Source organism: Trachurus japonicus, chromosome 10 (genome assembly GCF_045865225.1).
Source record: "Trachurus japonicus isolate A0001 chromosome 10, Traja_1.0".
Lineage (NCBI taxonomy): Eukaryota > Metazoa > Chordata > Actinopteri > Carangiformes > Carangidae > Trachurus > Trachurus japonicus.
Genome location: NC_140916.1, coordinates 3,776,583 through 3,801,353, shown reverse-complemented (window position 1 = coordinate 3,801,353; position 24,771 = coordinate 3,776,583). Strand labels below are relative to the sequence as shown.

General features: G+C 40.7%; 1 protein-coding gene across 1 annotated transcript in view; it reads right to left on the bottom strand.

Annotated features, from left to right (window-relative positions):
* Positions 1-9,082: 9,082 nt before the first annotated feature.
* The window catches only part of shtn3 (shootin 3), a 43,129-nt gene continuing 27,440 nt past the window's right edge, over positions 9,083-24,771 (bottom strand). The window contains 10 exon segments of the mRNA XM_085788896.1: positions 9,083-9,239; positions 10,932-11,298; positions 12,682-12,811; positions 13,895-13,960; positions 14,141-14,145; positions 15,744-15,759; positions 16,059-16,162; positions 17,165-17,235; positions 21,163-21,212; positions 21,214-21,371. Of these exon segments, the coding sequence (XP_085645022.1) occupies positions 9,083-9,239; positions 10,932-11,298; positions 12,682-12,811; positions 13,895-13,960; positions 14,141-14,145; positions 15,744-15,759; positions 16,059-16,162; positions 17,165-17,235; positions 21,163-21,212; positions 21,214-21,371 (1,124 nt within the window).

Here is a 24,771-nt window from a genome sequence, read left to right as displayed (position 1 = left end):
GCTATATTTTATTTTCAGTAGGATGGAGAACAACACTGCCAACAAAACAGTGTTCAAATGCATTTCTTTGAGTCTCAACCAACTATATTTTTGCATTCAAACACTTTTTTTTCTTTGATTGAAAAGGTTTTTTTTTATTGAAGTGGAGATTTTTTTATTGAAAATATATTTTTGGATTGAAGCAACCTTTTTTTTGATTGAATAATAAAGACACAAATCTACCTCCATAAACCCTGCTTTTCGTCGTTTCATTGTTTAACTCCAGTATGGCACCGTACTTGAACTGGTTAACAACGACAAAGCTGCAAAGGCTTTCAACCTGTTGAAAACTAATGCATTTAATTTGACTTTTGAAGGGACCGTCAATGAACTGTAGTAAGCCCTGGTCTGTTCAGTGTTCAATTAATTTATGTCATGTGTTTGTTAAACCTCATTATGCAAATAAAACATTGTGGGAAAAAATATCAAATATTGGTCTCAATGGTCTGCACATGCACTGATCCATCCAAATGTCTGTTGGATTTAGGAATCACATATCCCAACACCTACGTTGTAGAGAACATTCCCCCCACAAAAATGTGTGATCTGAATCCATGTAACATGGCTGGTGAGCATTTATCTGTTTACTTTTGATTTTTAGGTGTGATCAGATTTCAATTAAATTCTCTCCAACTCAGAGACTGTGTATGCTACTAGCTAGTTTGTTGTGTTTTCCACAAACATAATAATGTTTCCTATTTTTATTTTTTGGTGGAATTTTAATGAACTTTCTCCAAAAACTGTGACTGGAAAATAACGATGACAGCCTATGTTTCTACACCTGTTAATAATGTACAAATATAGACTAAGTGTGTGTGTTCTTTTTAAATATCACGCTTTTATTTTCTGTGACCTTTAATTCTCTCCAGCTCGTCCAGCCGGGCCTTCTTGGTCTCCATTGACCCCTCTCGTGGTCCGATCCTGCAGAGTCATGATGAGGTCGTCTGCAGAATGAACAGAGGATGACCTCATCCTCCTCCTCCTGCTCTTTGACATCATTGCTCTTTAATCGCTGGTCAGTTTCCTTCAGAGCAGCCAGAAGCCAGACCTTTTCCATCTCCTGTTCACTCTCTTGTTCCTCTTCCTCCTTCTGTTTCAGTGTGTTCTCGAGGTTGTGAGGTTTTCTCTGTGTGGAAGTGGCGGTGCATCGTCTCCAGCAGAATAACTGGTGAACTTTACAACTGCACCGCTTATGTTCAAAAATGAGAAACAACACGCTACCTGTATTCAGAAAATGTTCAAAAAAATAAAATGACAAATGACAATGACAAAGTCATCGCAACTTCAGAGGGGCATGTATATTCACAAAGACAAAAATCTGAGCTAACACAAAACAAAGATGCCGTCAATTTATGATATAATCTGAAAAATTACCTACAAACAATAACCATAGGCCTATTTAAAAAAAAACACGTAAAAGTAAGATGATCAACTTCTATAATTTAGAATGAATGATTTTTTTTTTTTTTTCGTGTCATGCCACTGTGGCCCATCCCATATGGGATTACAAGACACATTTAATGACAAATACAAGAAAAAAAGACTAGACAGTCCTTCCTGTTGGTGTTATCTGCCACACAGGTGTGACACAAATAAACAGTTTAAGATTCTTTTCAGTACTCAACTATATATCGCTCTTCGTCTCGTTGCCCAAGCCTTTTCAAGAAATAAAGAAAATGAAAAAGAAGTTTTAGCTTCTCAGCATCGTCTAACCACACAAATTCGTTATTTGGATCTACTTTACTAAACAGTTTTTGTCTTATAGAGTCATAGAAAGGACAGTAGAACACAAAATGAATTTCATTCTCCACCTCTTGGATGTCACATAAGTTACAAACTCTATCGTCTTCTGTTGTGCCAACATATCTATCTGCCTGTCTCAATAAAAGACCAAGAATCTATCATTTAAAACTATGTAATGTGGTGCCTTCTATGCTGTACAGCTTTTTTGACCTTGTTTGTTGATAAAAATGCAAAAACAGTAGATTGCATAGTGTAACATAACCTGTTTTGTAATAGAATAGGCAAAATAAGATTTGTTTCAGCCTATACCTTCTTGGTCTGAATGTCTATTGAACACCTTCTTTATTTATTTGTTAATTTCATTTTTGTTTTCTCATCTTTTCTTGGAGGTTGTCTAGCTGCTGTATTTATGTTGAGTTATAATTTCTATTGCACAATGAGGTGCTGTGTCAAACCAAAGACCAAATTAAACTAAACTAAACAAACAAACAACAAAAAAATAGACAAAAGAAGCTTGTTTTATCTTGAATTACAATTTTATTTCAAGTGATGCTAAAATGAAAATCCATGTTTTAAAAAACTTTTAGCACTCCATTTATATCCCAAACACACACAATATCTATGTTCACCCAAACTCTGTCAGATACAGTAAATCCTTTTTGTTCGACTACAACGATGCAAAAGACCCGACAGGGAGCAGAGCTGCGGTCGTCTGAAGGCCTGTGCACGGCCTCGATATGCATAATATTCACGCCGGTGACTCTTTAATTAATAGCTCTGATGGGTTGTCGTTGTTGTTTTTAATAATGTGCAGCCTGACGGGTTCGTCACCTCGTGAACATCCGGTCCTTTGCATTAGAGTAAAATACAGTTAAAGGACAGAACAAAATGCACTTTTTAAACGCGTGGTTTTAAGAAAGAACGACGAGGTGTGAAAGCATCATACAAATGTGCCTTTATGTAATTTGCATACTCTTCAAAATTGTTCTTAATGTGTCAGGAAAGCTGTATATATATATACGTATATAGAGAGAGAGAGCCTGAGCGGAAGCAGGAAGTAACGTCGCCATGGGAAACTCAATTCGGAAAAAGTCTCCATGTAAGTGAACGGGAGTCGATTGAATTGTGCCATGAGAAAAAAATATGACCTTAGCCTACTTAAAACATCACATTTCATGCCAAAAAATCAGCAGTTTATCGTAAAACGGCAACGGAAGAATGTATTTAGTGTGAAGGCGCTCTATGGACTGGAACTTTACCAGACAGAGTTGTTTTAGAGGGAAATACAGAGACTGCTTGATGAAAAACTGTCCCTGAAGGCAACGTTCATCAGCTGTTTTGCATGAATTTCCCTCTAAAACAACAACCTGAATGTGCAGGTCACAACTTGTCCACCAGAGCGTTGTGGAGTTGTTGGATTGTGTATTTGATGAGTTTGATGAGGGAAACCAAGAAATCCCATGAGCCTCCTTAGCGTAGCTCTGAGCAGCTCATGGCTCTGCTCCGCCGTTCTAAAAATATCTTGCACCGACAATTAAATGTAACGAACCTACTGCTATGACTATAGGGATCATGGCAATGGGACAATTTGCCAAAATGTTGAACTATCTCTTTAATCATAATTCAGAATTAACTGCAATTGTGTTTAATTAATGCTTAATATTGTGTAATTATCCTATTTCTCTTTACAGTTTCTACATTTTAATACATTATTTTATTCATGTTTATATTTTCCTCCATATCTTTGCTCCACCGACATGAACGTCTTCATCGGCGTCGCTGTGTGAACCTGCTGCAGCTTTAAGGCTCTGCTCCGCCGTTCTAAAAACAGCTTGCACCGACAATTAAAGGTAACGAACCTACTGCTATGACGACTATAGGGGTTATGGCAATGGCCCAATTTGCCATAAATGTTGAACTATCCCTTTAAGGTCTTTTTTTTTTTTTTTTCTCATGGCACAATTCAATCGGATCACAAAATAAAACTTTTGACTCCCGTTCACTTACATGGAGACTTTTTCCGAATTGAGTTTCCCATGGCGACCGTTACTTCCTGCTTCCGCTTCGGCTCCCTATAGACGGCCGACGGCCTACAAAATAAAAGTCAAGGAAAGGAATGCACGGACGGTGAGACGTGAGATGTGAGATGTGTGAAAACGTGAGCGAGGCGACCGAGCACAGAAACAATGAGGGTGTAAAAGGACTGAGTGGAGGAATTCGGCGTGTGGAAGACATCGTATCTCTTGGTGGAGCGAGCGGCTATGATGACGGACGGTGGCTCATGATGAGTTTTCAACACCACAGTGTGAATCGGGTCGTGTGTCTGCGGAGAGGTAGGCAGAGTGCACGAGCAGCGCACGAGTCCTCCAAAGCTGTTCTGACCGTTGGTTTTTTTAGTTGTTTTTTTTTTTAGTTTAGTTCACCACTCGTTCAAAGACACACGGACGAAGGTTTCTCTCCCAGATGTGTTTTGTTTGTCTTCTTGTCAAGGCGGATTTGATTTGTCCCGTGTGACCCTGAGAACATCTGGAGCCGAGGCCGAGGTCGAGGTCGGTGGGTTTCCATCCAGATGTTGCTGCATGTGAATATTTAACAGTCATGTTTAGAATAAAGGGCAGATGTTTCATGTGTGCCGCTGGTGTGAATAATATGAAACAAAAGTGTCAAAACCTCAGTCCAAGAAACTGAGCCTTAAAGCAGAAGTAAGCGATCCGGTCGTTTTGGGGTAATGCTGCGTTCCAGGCAGGCTTTTGAAACCGTAAATTACAGCTTCAAGTGACGACTTACGACTTTGTAGCGTTCCAGGCAACCCACTCGTGTTTTTCCGACCTGTTTTACCTGTGAAAGTCACTATAACGGCCACTCGTAACTTCCGACCCGTGAACTCGTACCAGATCGAACTGGTACGACTTCACTGGTCGGAAAAACACGAGTTGCCTCAGAGCAGAGCGACTGACAGACCCGTGTTTCAGACCAAACACTCTATAGAAGTGATTGCTGTCGATAGATAGAACTATTTAAGACTTATATTAACACAAAAATATCGCTTACTTCTGCTTTAAAACCAGCCGTCAGGACTTCCTCCTGTCACTTTGTGATGTCACAACTAAGCCCCGCCCCCTCACCACCTGGACCCGCCATCCATCCAACAACTTTGCAGGATTTTTAGTTTCTCTGAGTGTTTTTATTCTGAAATCTGCTCTGTTTTTTTATTGGATCGCTTTAGAAAACAGTCAGCCAATCAGAAGAGAGGCTCAGAGCTTCCTCCTCCTCTCTTCTGATTGGCTGACACCGACCTGTTGTTACTAGAGCTCCAGAGAGAGCTTTTGTTATGCTGTATGTCAGACTTCTTACTTGTTTTACTTGTTATTATGAGCTTTTACTAGGTAGATTGTTATGTAAGTTGTGTTTTGAAAGTACTTAATTGTTGCCCCCTTTTTTTTTTGGCTTTTAGGTTGCCTTTAACATCTGGCCAGGGACAACGGACGAAAACTAGCCTTGTTGGCTAACTCTGGCCCACTTACAGTTTTTCTTTTAACTCTGTTGATTAGTGGTGCACTGTCGCTATGAAATAAACTAATAAATAAATGAAATGAAAAAGAAGCTGAGAGAGGAGATGGAAAACTATACTGAGATGTTTTTTTTTACATCTTCTCATCTATCAGCCCTTCAGAATAAAACACACAGAGGAAGAGGATAATATGGGAACTTTAAATTAATCGATTCAAACAGCAGGTGGCGCTATTTTTCCAATCAGATGCTGTTAGATCAGTTTGAATAAGTGTAAAAACATGATGGAAATGTGGAGTTTGTTTGTTTGCAGTGTTAATCTGAGGAGTGATGAATTAAGGTTCCTCATCTCTTCTTATCAAAGTCAAACGTGTTTTTCGATTTAACTTAAACTCAGGATGGAAACCCACCACCGACTGGAGAAACCTCTGGATCTTAAACCTCACGTTCCTTATTTATTTATTTCCACCTTTGTCTTGATTTTTTATTTATTTTTCCCACGTCGCAGCCCGACTCTGACGCTCTGATAGTCGACACGCTGAATGAAACCTGAAACAGGAGCCTCAGCAGCTGAAGAGGAGGAAGAAGAAGAAGAAGGACTGGCGCCTTTTATTCCACTTGTCTGTTTGTTTGTTTTGAACCCTGGTTGTAAAAAGTTGTTCCTGTGTTTTTGTTTTTTTTTCAGCCTCCGTTCGTTCACACTCAGGAGATTAAACCAGAACGTGACGTGAGTATTTAAATCTAAATACCTGGGAACGACGGTCAGGGCTGCACAACGACCACGTCACTCAGAAATACGTGAACTCTGATCTCAGGATGTGTTTACTGGAGCTTTCAGCCACAGCTCATGGCCTTCATCTGCAGTTTTTGCTTGTAAAAAAACCTAAATCAATCTGAACTTGTGCTACATCATTTTGTAAATCGATCTGACTGGGATCACTTACTGATATATCAATAGACCGAATCGTATTTGTTGTTCACAACTACTTCCGGGTAGAAAACCAGCACGTAATGTGAATGAGAACAATAGTAGGCTAACGAACGAGAGTTTAGCTAGGCTATATATCATATTTTTCACGCCCAAATCTGAAATGATTGAAGAAACATTAATATTTCTGTGTGTGTGTTTTGTGTTGCTATGTGTTGTATTTATTCAGTTTGGGGGAATCACAGTGTCTAGAAAGCATCAGTGGCTGCAGAGACAGCTAACGGTAGCTAAGCTAACGGTGGTAGCTAAGCTAACAGCAGGACATCAGCTGTTAAAACCCTCCCGTTGTGGGACACGACATGAAACTACTCCAGTTAGCTCAGTCATGTTGGAACTCAGATATCCGCCGGAGAAAATATTTTTTCATGGAGCGTTTATTGAGTCACTGAAGTTAAACAGGTAGCTAACCGTTAGCCCAGCTAATCTATGATAACCATGACTAATTACAAAAATGTGCACACGTAAATAGTAATGTTTGTCCAATCATTGGTTTTATAAACTTTACAAACATCAGATTAGTCTAAACGGCGATATAGTGACATGAAAAATTTGATATATATAGCGAAACTCTCGTCCGTCACTATTGTTCTCATGCTGGTTTTCTACCCGGAAGTAGTTGTAAACAACAAGGAGATTCTTTCTATAATCAATGATTCGAAGACTTTTCCTCTAGCGCCACCAACAGAACAGATGAACCCAGTTTATTTTTACCCTCAGGACAAATTTAACATTTGTTCTGATAATAATTTAGTCTGGTTGTAGATAAAGAACTGAGGATTAACCTGTGGTTTGTTTTTTTGAAGCAAAAACTGATCAATAATGAAACTCCAACTCCAGCGGCATGGAGGAAGCTGAGTGTGTAAAATCAACCGGTGATGATAAAAAATATCGTTTCGTATGCAACAACATGCAGATTTAGTCTCAAAAACCATAATTTAGCATAGTTTCATTTTGCAGCTTCTTTGTAATAAGATTATACATAAATCAATTGTGCAGCCCTCACAACGACGAGGAGGAGGAGTAAAGAGGAGTAAAGAGGAGGAGAAGCAGGAGGAGTTACAGTGCATTCCCTCTGATGACACAAAGTCGAACTCACACTTTGTGCATCAAGTAGAAAAACTAAGAAGAAACATCAACCTAAAAGTTCAGCAGTCGTTGTACAAGTCGAAGTGTTTGAAGGACAAAAACAAACCGAGGCTCTGTGCAAAACGAGTGCAGCTTCCCTCAAACGGTTCAGTCAGTTCGTCCTCGTCCAGGGTCCGACGGGTCGAGAAGAGAAAGAGAAAGAGAAGTAGAAGTAGAAGAGAGGGGGAAAACGCTGCGATCCACAGACGGCGGCTGCTGCATTTTAGTTTCACTGGTTTTGTTTTGGTGTCGGTGCTGAAACGGAAAAACTGAAGGAAAACGAGCAGAGCGTCCGACCCTAGACCCTTAAACGCATCACAGACCGCCCACACGGATAGCTACGGGTTTCAGCGAATCGGCTTAAGTTTGTTTTATTGTTTTTTTACGATCATTTCTGCATTTCGTTCACATGAAAACTGTGTTTTTTGGGGGGCGATGTAGCGCCACATTATGTAATACTGTAATAAATATTCACCTTGTGATGTAATAATGACACATTTTGTAATAATCTGCTACATTTTGTAATACAATTCTTGAACGCAATGTGTAATGAACTACATATATATTGCACCAAATTATTACAAAATGCTAGTGTTGCATTTTTTTAAGTAATAATTTGTACATTATTTTGTGATGTATTGTATTTGAGTTCTGCTCATAATTTTTTTTTTTTTATCTTTGTCTAACTGTAATTCTATTATATCGGACCGTGGGACTGCAGATGGAAATTAGCTCTTGAGCTAAATCTAGCATATTTACAACAAATTATTACTATTTTTTGTATGTTCATGAATATGCAGAGTCCCATTTTTTTTTTTACATATATTTTGATCTTTGTTTCTATTGTCTTATCTATTTCCATTATTTTATCTTATGCTCGTTCACTGTTTTCTGTATGATGTTTTCTTCATTTTTTGATTGCTTTATTTTCTTAATGATTTTGTATTTTGTATTTTGTGAAGCACCTTGTCACCTTGGTTTTGAAAGGTGCTATAGAAATAAAGTTTATTATTATTATTACAAATAAACTAATTAATGAAAAAAAAAAGAAAATATTTCTGGAAATAAACAAATAAAAGATGGTTTTGTGGTGAAGCTCCGTTTCCGTGTGGGGCGAGGCCTCGGTGGAGAAACTATAAAGACTAAACAAGTCAACCCAATAAATGTGATTAGATTTTTCCTAATCCAATAATCCAATAATCTCTGCTGCAGGTTTAACTTCAGTTTTGTCTCACACGCAACATTCGATCATTTTGTCCTGATCGATCGTTATTTTAAATGATTATTGATCCAGAAGCGTCCCGATCGAGTCTGTAAATATGAAACATGTTCGATATCTGAGACTCTTTATAAAAACGAATCACCTGTTAACAGTTAATTATTGATGAGCAAAGCAACAGCCACCGTCTGTGTTTCTGCAGCGACTGGACGTGTGAGGCTGCGTTCACAACAACAACAACAACATCAACATTTTGCTACATGTTGGTCATGTGACTTTTCTCTCCGGGTTAATTATCAATTAAACGTTTTTAGTCTGAAACAGAAACGGAAAAAGTCAAAGTCTGAACTTTCTCCTTCGGTTTCTGTCGTGTTTGTTGTTGTGAACGCAGCTCCGTTACTACGACAACAACTACATCGTCAGCTGATCATCACCGATCAATACGCTCCGAGTCCGTCCTAGCATTCGGCGTCGGTGCTGCCGTTGACCGGGGCGACGGCGGTGGCGTTGCCGGCGGCAGCAGCGGCGGCGGCGGCGTCCTCGCGTTGCTCGTGGTGATCGACGCCGTTCGACTGGACGCACGTCTGCAGCGACTTCTGATCCTCGTCCACGACGCTGAGGAGAAACAAACAACAACTTCACTTCCTGTTTCCTTCCACAGTAAAACAAACTGTCTGAGTCTGATCAGCTGGTTCAGTTGTCATAGTCTACTTGCCCCTAGATAGGGCCCCATTGTGAACCCGGAAATGTTGAGTACCCCAAAGTTTTATGTTAGAAATAGATAGTATGGGTCCCCAGTATTCAGAAACTGCCGGATGCTAACTTATATATATTGGACAATTAGCATAACAGACATAATTAATTAGCATAAATTAGCATAATTGCCTATATGGGCAATATTGACTATACAAAATTGACTTGGCTGATCTGGACAATATTTGAGTGGTTTTAGGGGTTATTGATGATGCTGAATCCATTTCTGACATTTTCAAAATTCAAAATGGCTGTCTAAACCGGAAGTGACCAGATTTTAACCGCCAGTGGGCCGATTTTGATGGATTTCAAAATCTGGTCATCGGTTTTTTAGACAGCCATACTAGAAAGGAGAAATGAACGTATGTGTCCACCTTTAGCACGTCTCTTCTTTGACTGGCAGTAGTCATCCTGGTCAAAGTGGTCACTGAAAATGCCCGTTTATCCACCTTTTTCTGAACGTCAAAAACGTAGCCTGTTTTGCCGGTTTTGCTCTTCCGGTGGAATTTTATGTTTATGTTTCCATGGTTTCAGTAGTCGTGGTAAATGCATGGATTTTTTTTTTTTTTTTTTTCAATGAAAATCTGTAAAACGCATGGATCATCACACCAGCTTTTAACAGTGGATATCACACAAAAGTTAAAAGTCAGCGTTAATAGATCCATGCGTTTACCGCAACTATGACAACGACTGAAAACCACCTCAATAACTGTATTATCCATCACTCACATACACAGAAAAACATGAAAACAGGGCCCAGGTTGAAAAAAAACAAAGTTGCCCTTTAAAGGGGAACTAAACCCCTCAGTTTTGGATGACGTGCTCTAAGCTTGAAATTCAAAAAATGCCTTGATTATGGGCGGGACTCCAGGAGACACTCTACGATCCCTCCTCCCCCCTCCCCCCTGCGCCCCATTCACACCCGCGAAATCACACAAAAGAGAAAAAAAAGTAATAAACACACATCGACACTTCTGCTAGCGCTAACGAGCTACTAACGAGCGACTCTAACAGCACTAGTAGCGTGGACACTACTAGGAGAGGACGCCAGAGCCGTGACACAGCATCTACAGCTGATCCGCCGGCTCGTTAACTCGTTAACGGCTCGTTAGCGCCGGCCGCACTAACGATTCCCGTTCAGGCAGCTGTTAGCAGCCGTTAGCCGCAGCAGAGCAGCTAGAGTGCCTAGCAACCGTTAGCGGCAGGCAGCAGCCGGTGCTGATTGGCCGGGGAGCTGGTGGCCGGTGACGAAAGCTGCCTCCAAAACGTCATCTGCCTCCATCTCAGCCAATAGAAAAATTTGATTGTAATAGCCGTGTTTCAACCCATAGAGGGCAGTCACTCTACATTTTTACTACAAAATACACCAAATTGAAATATTTTGACTAAAATGTCAAAAGTTGGACCAGAATCAACTGACAACACTACCTTATACCCAAATATATTTGTTTTCAGCAGAAAAAAGTGGTTTAGGGGTTTAGTTCCTCTTTAAGGTTTTTACTGTTTTATCATATTGATATTGATCAATGAACCAATAATCAGCTGATCACTGACCTGTTGATGCAGCCGTTGCTGATTGGCCGCCCCCCCTCCCCCTCCCCCTCCCCCTCCCTCTCCGACAGCGAGCTGCACGACCTCCTCTCCTGCCACGACCCGGTCCTGGAGCTCCTCCCCGTGTCCGAGCTCCTCCTCCTCGCCACGATGGGGCCGGGCCCCGAGCCGCGCCGCTCCTGGCCCCCCCGCGGCCCCGCCGAGTCCGAGGAGGAGGAGGAAGGGGAGGGGGAGGAGGCGCCGCCAGCTCCTCCTCCTCCTCCTCCTCCTCCCATCGGTCCGTCTGGGTCTTTGCCCGAGTCGCTGCTGGTTCTCCCCCCGTTGAGGCTGTCGGAGGAGGAGACGTGGATCATCACCCCGTCACGCTCATCTGAGGAGGAGGAGGAGGAGGAGAGGAGAAGGAGGAGGAGGAGAGGAAGAGGAAGAGAGGGGAGGAGGAGGAAGAGGAGGAGGAGAGGAGGAGAAGGAGGAGGAGGAGGAGAGGAGGAGGAGAGGGGGAGGAGAGGAGGAAGAGAGGAGAGGAGGAGGAGAGGAGGAAACGAGGAGGAGGAGCAGGAGGAGGAAGAGAGGAGGAGGAGAAAGTTTTATTTCCTGTCATGGTTCAACATTTCAAATTAAAACACAAGAGAAAAGGAAAATGTGGAGCTAAACTTTACACACTGACTTTTACATATTTAGCTCCAAATGTTTTGTTTTAATTTTTATTTTATTAATTTGAATCATTTTCCAAACAGTTTTACAGTTTTGTTTTATTTTATTTTGAAACTAAAACTATGTTCAGTGGTTGAATAAAGAGTTGATGCTGGAGGTCGATGATGGAAACCAGATAAAACCTGATCAGCTCCAACAACGACCTCATTACTGTGTGTGTGTGTGTGTTCTGTGGTGCCGTGCGCCCTCTTCTGGACACACACACACACACAGCGGTCTCAGCGGGAATCGAACCCGTGACCTCTGCAGCGTTAACGCCACATGCTCTGGAGATGAAGTCACGATAATCGACTGAACATCTGTGATGTCACAGCTTCAGCTCCAGTATGACCTCACTCTCTCTGTCTGTTTGTTTCTGTTTAAAGGGATAGTTCAACATTTTTGGCAAATTGGCCCATTGCCATAATCCCTATAGTCATCATAGCAGTAGGTTCGTTACCTTTAATTGTCGGTGCAAGCTGTTTTTAGAACGGCGGAGCAGAGCCGTGAGCTGCTCAGAGCTACACTACAGAAGAGGCTCATTATGGGATTTCTTGGTTTCCCTCATCAAACTCATCATCCAACAACTCCACAACGCTCTGGTGGACAAGTTGTGAGCTGCACATTCACCACGCTATGAGATAATAACACAACGTTACCAGACAGAGTTGTTTTAGAGAGAAATGCAGAGAGAGACTGAAGAAAAACTGTCCCTGAAGGCAACGCACATCAGCGGTTTAGCATGAACTCTCCGCCATCAGTGTGTGAATGGGTGAATGCGATGTAAAGGGCTTTGGGTATCGTTGCAGGTATATAATAGTAAAGCGCTTTATAAATACAGACCATTTACCATTTACCATTTAACTATCCCTTTAATATGTTAGTTTGTTTTGTGTTTTTATTTACATGAGTTAGTTTTATTTTTGAAGATATTCTGTTATTAGTTTCTTTACATCATTATTTTTTACTTATTTAGTTCAGTTTGTTTGTTTTATTCATAAAATTATTTATTTAGGTGATGTTGTGTTTATTTGTGTGTGTGTGTGTGTGTGTGTGTGTTTACCTCCAGACCCCGCCTCTCCGGCCTTGTTGCGGCGGCGCCTCAGAATCACCTCCAGCTCGCTGTCCTTCTTCCCCGGTGGCGACGGCCCCGACTCCTGGGAGCCTCTGCTGGGGCTCCTCTTCACCGTCTCCTAGGCAACCAACAGGAAGTTCAGCATTTTATTCATTTATTTGATTTTTTTTATTTGGTTGAGCACTGTTGTGTTGTTGTTGTAGCCACGCAGCAGGTTCTGTGTTCGATTCCCTGTGAACCCAGGTGAACACTGCTATCTCCTTTTTTTTAAATTTTATTTTATTTTTTTATTGTGAAACACAAGACAAACAACATAACGGACATACAGCAATGGATACAGAAGGTGTGCGTGTGTAGTTCGAGTGCAGTGTAGTGTGGTGGTGTAATAGTGCAAAGATAAGGAAAGAAATTAAAGAATCACGACGGTGACATAGGTCTCAACAACAAAAACGATACAAAGGGTAGTAGGGATAACAGTTATGATAGCAAACATATAGCAAACATAACAGTACTGATGACAGCATTGATTCTGGAGGTGAGAAGGAAGAAAAGGAAGAAAAAGGGACAGCCGGGATCACGGATGAAAGAATGAAACAATGAAACAAGGGAAGAGGGAGCAGAGGATGGATGCTTAAGTGGAACTGGACGTGAGTGAATAAATAAGAATAGACAGGTAGTTTGATTGATTAATAAAAAAGAATTAAAGAAGCGATGCGAATGAGAGGAAGAGGAAAAAAAAAGTAAATAAATAATAAACGAATAAAGTTGAAAAATACACTGCTATCTCCGAAATACTGTACTGTCCGTACTTCAGCCTTTTTATCTAAGAAATTCTGACTTTTTATTTTAGAAATTCAGACTTTTTATCATAGAAATTTAGACTTTTTCTCAGAAATTCTGACTTTTTATCTCAAAAATTCTGACCTTTTCTGAGAAATTCTGACTTTTTTATCTCAGAATAAAATGCTCTTTCATAGGTGAGTGTAGATTGATGAGGAAAATTTGGAATTTTATTGATTTTAACATAAAGCTGCAACGTAAAAAAAAATGGTGAAAATGTAAAGGGGGTCTGAATACTTTCTGTACCGACTGTGAGCGTGTGACCGAGCGCTCCTCAGTATTATTATTTTACATGAGGAAAAGTTCAATTACTAAGACTAAAGACATCAGTATTGATCAGAGTATTGATCGGTGTTATTACCAGGATGCCCTTCAGCTCGTCCATGGCGCTGTTCTCCGGCTGCTTCTCCTCACAGGGCGGAGGAGGCTGCAGAAAGAGACAACAACACAAAGGTCTGAAAACAAACGTCCCACATCGGACCCAGAGAGACGCCATGTTTAAAGAGACGTGTGTTTAACTGGAGTGTGTGTGTGTGTGTGTCTTTGTCCCTGAGGAGCAGCTGCAGATTTCATGTGACAAGATTGATGCAAATGTCAATATACTCACTTTTACTGCTGCAGGTCTCTGTGGCAGCGGGGGGGAGACAGAGGGGGGAGAAAGAGGGGGGAGGGGGGAGAGCAATCAGTGAGAGTGCATCAGTAACACGCAGCCAGACGAGCGGACATGTTTTATAGACAATCTGAGCTTTACAAGGAAGAAGAAGTGCCCAAAGAATGCAAAAGTGCAGATCTGCATATGAATTAAATGAGTAAATGAATCAGTGCAAAAAGCAGTTCATCTTTAAAGGGATAGTTCACCCAAAATTGAAATTTCACTCATTATCTCCTCCCCCTCATGTGGACTAAGGGCTGGGAGAAGTTTCAGAGTCCTCCGTGGCTTCTCTGAGTTACAGGGGGTCTCGGCGTAGCAGTGCATGTCCATATAACGGTTGCAAATGGATACCAACTGTCGTTCGTAACAAAAAGACACACCAAAAAACATCCAAATACCTCCATGCTGCTCGTATGTAATGTCCGTCTTGTATTGAAGCCCCGAAATGCAAAATTGTCCCGAAAAAAATTAAATACGTCTATATTTCAAGCTTGTTTGTAGCGGAAGCTTCTCTTCCCAGTTCGTCCAAATTTGACGCTCCCAGTGCCTCAGTTCACTGCTTTGCCTGTGTCTGTGCAAATCTCGCGGGATTTCAGTTCACGGCTCCGCAAATCGCGTGTGATTCCGGCAGAGCAACACTGGGAGCTTCCGCTACAAACAAGCTTAAAGGCCCCATGCTGTGCACTTTTCTCTGGGTTTATTTACCTGCTGATATCCCTAACAAGCTGTATCATTGGGTTTGAGTACCTGTAATCTGCTTAATATCGTCTATATTGCCCCTTTCTGTTGCCTCTTTCTGGAGCTCTAGCAGGCACAGGTCATTTGGCCAATCAGAAGAGAGAATGAGAACCTCTCCTCTGATTGGCTGACTGTTTTTGAGTGGCGTGTAGTCGGGCCAATCACAGGCAAGTAACTGAAACCTAAGCTGCATTCAAAAAAAACAAAACAACTGGTCGTGGTGGGCGGAGTTACCTTGTGTGTGACATCACAGAAAGGAGGAAGTGCTATCCGCTCGTCTTAAAGAAACAGTTCCTACAAATGGGCGGTGTGTGTTTCTCCGTTTAGACCAGTTTGATGCATGGGGCAGTATATACGTGGCCCAGAGACCTCCCCAAGCACCAAAAAATAACCAAAATCACATTTTTCATGCCATGGGGCCTTTAAAACATAGACTTAATTAATTTTTTTCGGAACAATTTCTCATGTTGGGGCTTCAATACAAGAGGGACATTACAGACGAGCATTATGGGGGTATAATCGTCATATGGACATGCAGTGCTGCACGGAGCCCCGCTGTAACTCAGAGAAGCCACGGAGGACTCTGAAACTTCTCCCAGCCCTTAGTCCACATGAGGGGGAGTAGATAATGAGCGAAATTTGAATTTTGGGTGAACTACCCCTTTAACAGCAGTGCAAAGGATGTTTTTGTTGGTGAAACTGATGACGAAGCAGTAAAATCATCCTCTGCTGCTTTGACTCTGAGTTTATTGATTTTTTCTTTTGTTTATTTCACTTCTCAGGAATATTTTAAACACATCTGTTGTCAGGGTGATGTGACCTTTGACCTTTGCCCTCTGACCTCTGACCCTTCACTATTGTTCCATGGAGGGTGACAGGACTCTGGAGGGTTTATTTTATTTGGAAAGATCTGTGGTTGAACACTTCCTGATTTGATTGTGGTTTTGTTTTTCTGTCTTTCATTGACTCAAGGACTTTCAGAAAACACTGAAACTGAAAACTATCGTGACTCTCAATGTTATATATTATATATAGATCAATATTAAAAACAACGACACTGTGTTTGACCTGGTTTCATCTTCTTTTAGAAACATGAACCAGAGTGGGTTCAGTCTTCAGAGTTTCTCCGTGTCACCTTGCTCTCCTGACTCTTGACGGGCCGCAGGACGACGCCCAGTTTGATCCTCTCCATCATCTCGTTCACGGCCTTCGACTTCACGTCGTCTGCGCCTTCAGAAGCTAGAGAGAGAGAGAGAGAGAGAGAGAGAGAGAGAGAGAGAGAGAGAGAGAGAGAGAGAGAGAGATAGATGATGAGTTCATGGTCCATTTAACATGTGGGAAAAATTACTTCTGTAGTACTCAACCCTGTGTAATAAAACCCTGAACATCAGGTGAATGCACTTTTTTCTTACTTTCCATATCTCTGTTTTATTGTGCTTTACTGCGCCCTTATATTATATTATATTACATTATACTACGTTATGTTATGTCATATTATATTATATTATATTATGGGTGTCGGACCCATTATATGTACAGGCCAAGTCACATATGTTTAACATTTAGCAGAGCATCGTAATCTTATCAGGTTGTTAGTCCGAACGTCGGTTATCAGTCATGGAAACAAAAAACTAAATGTGCAACCTTAAAATGAATTTTTCAAAATGTGTTCATCTGGCTTTTAAAGGCATTTTTACGTTTTTCTGGCGCATTGAGCTTAAAGGGATAGTTCAGTTGTTTTGGAGGTAAATGCAGAGACCGCTTGATGAAAAACTGTCCCTGAAGGCGACGCGCATCAGCGGCTTTGCATGTATTTCCCTCTAAAACAACTCTGTGTGGTAACGTTGTGTTATTATCTCATAGCGTGGTGAATGTGCAGGTCACAACTTGTCCACCAGAGCGTTGTGGAGTTGTTGGATTGTGTATTTGATGAGTTTGATGAGGGAAACCCAGAAATCCCATGAGCCTCCGTAGTAGTGTAGCTCTGACCAGCTCACGGCTCTGCTCCGCCGTTCTAAAAATAGCTTGCACCGACAATTAAAGGTAACGAACCTACTGCTATGACTATAGGGGTTATGGCAATGGGCCAATTTGCCAAAAATGTTGAACTATCCCTTTAAGTGAAGCTTCATTTAAGCAGAACAGTTTTTCTATAGAGTAAATATTTTCCAGAGGACACACCCACTTTTTTTTTCTTTTGCTTCCGACGCCACTGGGATCAATAAAGTGTCTGTGACTCACCTGCAGGCTGCTCGGCCTTCACCGCAGCTTTGGAGCCTTTTGAACCTTTTCTCATGATGGCGATGAGAGAGCTGAGAGAGAGAGAGAGAGAGAGAGATCAGACCTGGTTCCAGTGAAGCGGACCTGATTAGGTTAATCTCTGATCAATCAACCAATAATCAACATCATTAAAGGATAATTACCTTTTTTTTTTTTTTTTTTTTTTACAATCTGGACCTTATTTCTAGCATAAAATCCGATCATTTCCTCACCCAGACAACTTTGGTGTCATTACAAGTCGTTCTGATGAAATTAGTTTAGAGTTTAGAGTTTATTTATTTAGCACACAAATTTCAATGGTGCAAGGAGGGAACGAAGCCGGTTGGCTTGTACATACTGTAGGTTCCACCCCTATAACAAATTACAACAAGACAAATTTCAATGGCTAACAAATAAACATAGAAAAAAAAGAGATAATCAATGTCATATGAGCAAAATGAACAGAAATGAGAAAAAAATAAAGAGATAAAGTGCAAAGTGATTCGGTAACAAATAGAGACAATAGAGATAAGGTACAAAAAAACGTAATTAATTAAACTCATAAAGAAACAGAGTAAGGATGTGGGATATGGAGAGAGCGAAAGAGAGAGGAAAGAGTGGGAAATTCAAGAGAAGTTGAGATGTATTTTTGACTGCTTTTTAAAAAGTGAATAAGAAGAAATGGATCTTAATGAGAATGTACATTATAAGTGAAGGTAAAGAAATTTTGAAAAGTGACAGGGAGATCTTGATTCCTGTAAATAAACTTGTGAATAAACAAACAAATCTGATAGTTATTCAGCTCCAGCCGAGAGCCGCGTATATCCGTATAATGGAGTCTACAGGGCAGCAGAATGCAGCCTCTAAATAACACATTATCTGCAGAGAAACTCCTTCATTTCACCAATATTTAGTATTTAGCACAGCGCGGCTTGTTGCTACCGCTAATGCTACGGTTCGTTTCTGCGTGTTTCTGACTTGTCAGAACAAAATGAGCAGCTGGATGAAGTTCAGCTTCCACAGGCTTCCTCTCCTCAACCTGGACTCACTAAAGCTCCGGCTAGTTGAGATAAAAATGGACCCGAACGCCGAAGCAGAATGATTATTATCAGAATGAGCAGCGCGGCGCTCAGAGATGACATCATCCAGGTCAGAGGTCAGTAGGTCAACCTACAGACCCCGGATGTTGATAACAGCTAACCCCGGACTCAGAGGGGAATAGCACTAGCCTATCAGAACTAAATATTGGTGAAATGAAGGAGTTTCTCTGCAGATAATGTGTTATTTAGAGGCTGCATTCTGGAGCTCATTTCATCACAACGACTTGTAATATTACAGTAAAGATAGTAAAAATGTTGCCCATTTAAAAACAATGTTTAAAAATAATATTTTTAAAAGTACAAAAGTGAAAATGTTGAGAGCAACAAAGGGAAATAATTAACTTAATTTTGCAACAAACATGAAGTTTTCTTGTTTGTTTGATTCGGACTGTTTTTTAGCGTGTGCTTGTAGTTGAGGATTGATATGGGCTGTGTAATGTAACCTAGGAAATTTCGACCTGTTTTGTTTTTGAGTTGTGAAGGTTTGTGGATATAGGATGGTCGGTGGGGGACGTACTGTGTAGGTATATGTATGTATGTGTGTATGTGTGTATGCATATGCGCCATTTCGATCAGACTGCTTATGGTTTTTTATCATGAAATGAGAGATGAGGGTGCGGCAGCTATAAGCTTTGCTTCAGCCGCAACCCTTTTCGACCAGCTATATAGTATTTATTACTACCTTGAATTTGTTTTGTTGAAATTTTGATGCTGTGATCGAAATAAACATTCATTCATTCATTCATTCATTCATTCATTCGTAATGACGCCAAAGTTATCTGTTGAGTAAATGATCGTATTTTATGCTAGAAATAAGGTCCAGGTTGTAAAAAAAAAATGGTTACTATCCTTTAAAGGAGCAGTGGAGCAGCAGCAGTGAAAAGCTCACAGCTATTTTAATGTGTTTTTATTTTGTTGTTGTGGTAACACTTTACAATAAGGGTCCCTTAATTAGCGTTAGTTAGTACATTATAAAGCATTAATATAAACTAATGTGTAAATTAATGCTGAGTAATGCATACATAATGATGACTAATCACATCATTCAACTTTTAATTTATTAACTAACTTTGAGTAGTAAACATGAATTAACTGCTTACTAATAGGCTACATTAATTAATGTGTTACCTAATCCTAAATAATACATAATAATGATTGTTAATCCACCACTTTATTTCCCCATGATCCGTTGCGTCACACCACAACAGAAGTCGGTTTTAGTAGCATTCTAGCTAGCGGCTAACTGGTAGCGTTAGCCGCCGGTGTAGGCACCAAATGTGGGGGCTCTGGGCTGCCAAAACCGTTTTGACTAAATCTGATGTTTGTTAAGTCTATAAAACGAATTATTGAACAAACATTACCATTTCTGTGTCCACGTTTTTGTAATTAGTCATGGTTATCATAGTTGTTAGCTTTGCTGCTGCTGACAGCTAACAACAGCAGCAGCTAAGCTAACTATCAGGACGTCAGCTGTTAAAACCCTCCCGTTGTCGGACACGACATGAAACTACTCCAGTTAGCTCAGTCATGTTGTAACTAGGATATCCGCTGGAAAAAATATTTTTTTCATGGGCCGTTTATTGAGTTATTTAAGACACTGCTAATGGCTAACAGCTAACGGTTAGCCCAGCTATGGTTAATCTAAAATGTAATGAATGGAGTGTCCTGGCGACACCCAGCGTCGTTCTCCGGAAAGTGGTGGATATAAATTAATGCTTAAAGGATAATTTCCGTTTTTTACAACCTGGACCTTATTTCTAGCATAAAATAAGATCATTTTACTCACCCAGACAACTTTGGTGCCATTTTGACGAAATTAGCCCCAGATCTTATTTTATGCTACAAATAAGGTCCAGGTTGTAAAAAACGGAAATTATCCTTTAATAATGTACTAACTAACGTTAAAGGGATAGTTCACCCTAGAATGATATTTCGCTCATTATCTACTCACCCTCATGTTGACTAAGGGCTGGAAGAAGTTTCAGAGTCCTCCGTCCCTTCTCTGAGTTACAGGGGGTCTTAGTGCATTTCAAGGCAACGGTTGCAAAGGGACACCGGAGCTCTTCGTAAAAAAACACACACAAAAAAACATCCAAATACCTCCATGCTGCTCGTATGTAATGTCCGTCTTGTGCTGAAGCCCCACATTGCGTAATTGTCCCGAAAAAAATTAAATAAGTCTATATTTTAAGCTTGTTTGTAGCGGAAGCTTCTCGAAGCTCCTCTTCCTGGTCCGTCCAAATCTCGCGTGATTTGCGCCGGCGTCAGTGCGGTTACTGCGAATCACGCGAGATTTGGACGGACCAGGAAGAGGAGCTTCGAGAAGCTTCCGCTACAAACAAGCTTAAAATATAGACTTATTTAATTTTTTTCGGGACAATTACGCAATTTGGGGCTTCAGCACAAGACGGACATTACATACGAGCATCATGGAGGTATTTGGATGTTTTTTTGTGTGTGTTTTTTTACGAAGAGCTCCGGTGTCCCTTTACAACCGTCATATGGACATGCACTGCTACACCAAGACCCCCTGTAACTCAGAGAAGCCACGGAGGACTCTGAAACTTCTTCCAGCCCTTAGTCCACATGAGGGTGAGTAGATAATGAGCGAAATATCATTCTAGGGTGAACTATCCCTTTAATTAAGGGACCCTTATTGTAAAGTGTTACCGTTGTTTTTTTGTGCTTGTGTTTGACCCCATCACACACAGACACACACGCAGCCCTTTGTAGAACTGGTTGTTAAACGTGTTTCTATAAATAGCCGATCGCTGTCAGACTGAGACACGGCATCACACGGTGCCATCATGTCTGTGGTTTCTGTGTCCCCACACACACACACACACACACACACACACACACACTCACACACACACTCACCTGAGGGGGTTGCATCTGGACGGCGGCGGCGGAGGGGGAGGAGGGGGGGGGAGGGGGAGGGGGAGGAGGCGGCTGCGGGGGAGGGGCGGGGGGCGGGGCAACGCCGGGTTCAGGGGGAGGAGGAGGAGGCGTTGCCACGGCTGCTGCTGCTGCTGCTGGGCTGGTCGTCGTCATGGTGATCTTTTTCTGGGTCTCCTGCAGCTCGTGGACTGTGGAGAGAGAGACAGAGAGAGAGATGATTGTAGTTCTTTAGTTTCCTCCGTCAGAGTGAGACGTCTTCACCCCGTCTCACCATCTCTGATCCTGTCAAAGACGCCTCTGTTCTGTTCTTGTCTTTTTTATTTTTCTGTCCGGGTAAAAAAATGGCTCAAAATCTTGCACTAAAATCAACGCTGCCCGTTTGTTTTTGTATATAATTTTGTACATCACATTTTATTTGCTATTGCTATTTTATTATGTATAGTTTGTTCTTTATATTTAACTATTTTATTATGTATAGTTTATATTCTTATTCTTTATATTCTTATACTATATGTTGCTATCGTCACTGTGTGTCTGTGTAATGCTGCTGCTGCAGATTCCCAGATTGGGATCAATAAAGTATCTATCTATCTATCTATCTATCTATCTATCTATCTATCTATCTATCTATCTATCTATCTATCTATCTATCTATTACTGTAATGACTACTAGCTACTAGCTTTGTTTGTAAAATTTCTTGCCGCACCAGAATTTTTTATTGTATTTTTATTTTTTCTATCATCATTGTTATTATTCTTTATTTAATTTTTTGTCATTTATCCATATTTACCCTATTCTTTTATCTTTTTTTTTTCTCACAGTAGGCTATGATTATATGTTACGTAAAGTTACCTTATTATTTATTCTAATTAGATAGATAGATAGATAGATAGATAGATAGATAGATAGATAGATAGATAGATAGATAGATAGATAGATAGATAGATAGATAGATAGATAGACGATAACAACATATAGTATAAGAATATAAAGAATAAGAATATAAACTATACATAATAAAATAGTAAAATATAAAGAACAAACTATACATAATAAAATAGTAAAATATAAAGAACAAACTATACATAATAAAATAGCAATAGCAAATAAAATAAAATGTGATGTACAAAAGTATAATTATCATCCTTACTTATTTTGTCATTCATCCATCTATTTTATTCTTTTATTTATTAGGGCCGCGGGCAATCGCACCGGGCACTGGTCCCAACAGCTATGAAATAGCTGCAGGGACCAGTGCCCGGGCGAAGCCCGGGCACTACTGTTATTGTGTGGATTTTTTCTTATTATTCTTCGTCCTCTTCCGGACGATTTTCGATTCGCTACTAGTCCTGCAACTCGAAGAGTTGCAGGCCAAATTATATATCAAAACGTGCGTCTTGATCGGGATCGGTGTGCTATTACTTTTCTCAACAGTGTATGAATTTTTCGCGACGTATGTCGCGAAAAACTACGCAAAATTTTGCATGTAAGTCAATGGGACGGGCGAAAAAAAAAAGAGCGAAAAAGACCAATCATTGGAGTTTAACAAACGTCTACTGCTCAGGCATACTTTCACCTAGAGACTCCATTTAAACTTTAAACAGTAGACACAAGTCTTGTGTATTGTCGCATTACTCCACGTTTTGATAGGTCATATAGTTTTTGATCAATCCCTGATCAATGACCATGATCATTTTTGGAGAAATTATGAGTTTATAATGGGTGTGTATTGCATGGAATGTTCGTGTCAGAGTGCGTGACATCATCGGTTAGAGTGGGAGAGAGTGAAGAAACATTCTGTATTTTTTCTGGATAAACCATCAGCACGGCCACAATTTACACTCTACAGACATAATTTTTCAGAATTTGTAAGACAAACTTGTTATCTCTCATGTCATGTGCTCAAAATATCAGAGAGACTTACAGAATTGACAGAATCAGCCTCTGAGTGCGGCCACGTCTGTCCCTGCTCCTCATTGAGTCCAATACAAATATTTTCTGAGAGGAGCAGAACGGCCTGATGTTTTAAAACTGCCAGCGTCGCCAAAATATTTACTGTAGAAACACCAAATCGTACCGAAATTTTCAGTAAGTCCTTAGAGCAACGTTGATCTGTGTTTTGTTCTGATAGGAGTTACCGTTTTGTCATGCTAAGCCTAATTGTGAGACCGGTTTAGAGGCAGAAAATGGCTCTTTTTCTCCACGTTTCTGTCTGTCTCAGCCTGCGGGGGCCCCTATCGCCGTGGTAACCTCTTTGATCCTCAGGCCAGAGCTCGTTAACTTCATAAACAATCCACCTGGCGCTCGTTTAAATGTTTATAAACACAGAAACAGCTAAATCAGACTGACACAGGATGCAGCTACTAACTAACTATGTGTCAAGTCAGTCACACACACACACACACAGACTCTAGAGCCAGCTTCATGTGATTACAGTCACACACACACACACACACACACACACACACACAGACTCTAGAGCCAGCTTCATGTGATTACAGTCACACACACACACACACACACACACACACACACACACACACACACACACACACACACACACACACACACACAGGTAACCTAATGTGGTTACAGCTCCTCCATATCAGTGCTTATAGAAAGATGATCATGTGTCTGTCTGATCAGCTCTGTCTTGCGCTTAAGATCGTGGGTTTGATTCCCATGTTGACAGAGATGGCAAAATCGGCAGTAGCCCCGCGGCCCATTCAAAATTTCCCGAGAGGAAATTTTCTAGTTTATTTTTTTCTTTCATAATATAATTGTACGTTAAAGTTAGTACGTCTATTGTCTATCTATGACACTCCCTTGTGCCCTGTATTATTCACATATGTTTTTCCTAATTTTTGAGTAATGAAATAAAATGTTGATCAAAAAAAAAAAAAAAAAAAGACGCCTCTGTTTGTTTGTTTGTTTGTTTGTTGATTGATCGACTCTCTCTCTCTCTCTCTCTCTTCCTGTGACCTATTTACCAGACGAACAGACGCCGTGTGACACGTTGGCCAGACTTCCTGCAGCAGCAGATGGGTCCACACACACACACACACACACACACACACACACACAACAAACGGTCAGTGATGTGTGAGCGACGACACCAGAGACCCTGTTTAACACCGACGCCTCGGCTCTCACATTCATTCTCAGTTGAGTTAAACAAACAACAGAAAGCGTGGAGTTTAGAGCTGCAACTGACGATTATTTTCATTATTGATTAATAATAAACGATCGATTAGTTGTTTTAGTTATTAGTTATTAGTGTTTCTCAAACCACTAGCTCAAATCTCTTGTTTTGTCCACAAACCAAAGAGAGACTCAGTTTATTGTCATTAAGGAACAAAGAAACCAGAAATATTCAGATTTAAAGGGATAGTTCAACATTTTGGCTAATCAGCCCATTGCCATAATCCCTGTAGTCATAGCAGTAGGTCCGTTACCTTTAATTGTCGGTGCAAGCTATTTTTAGAGCGGCGGAGCAGAGCCGTGAGCTATTCAGAGCTACGCTACGGAGGCTCATTATGGGGTTTCTTGGTTTCCCTCATCAAACTCATCAAATACACAATCCAACA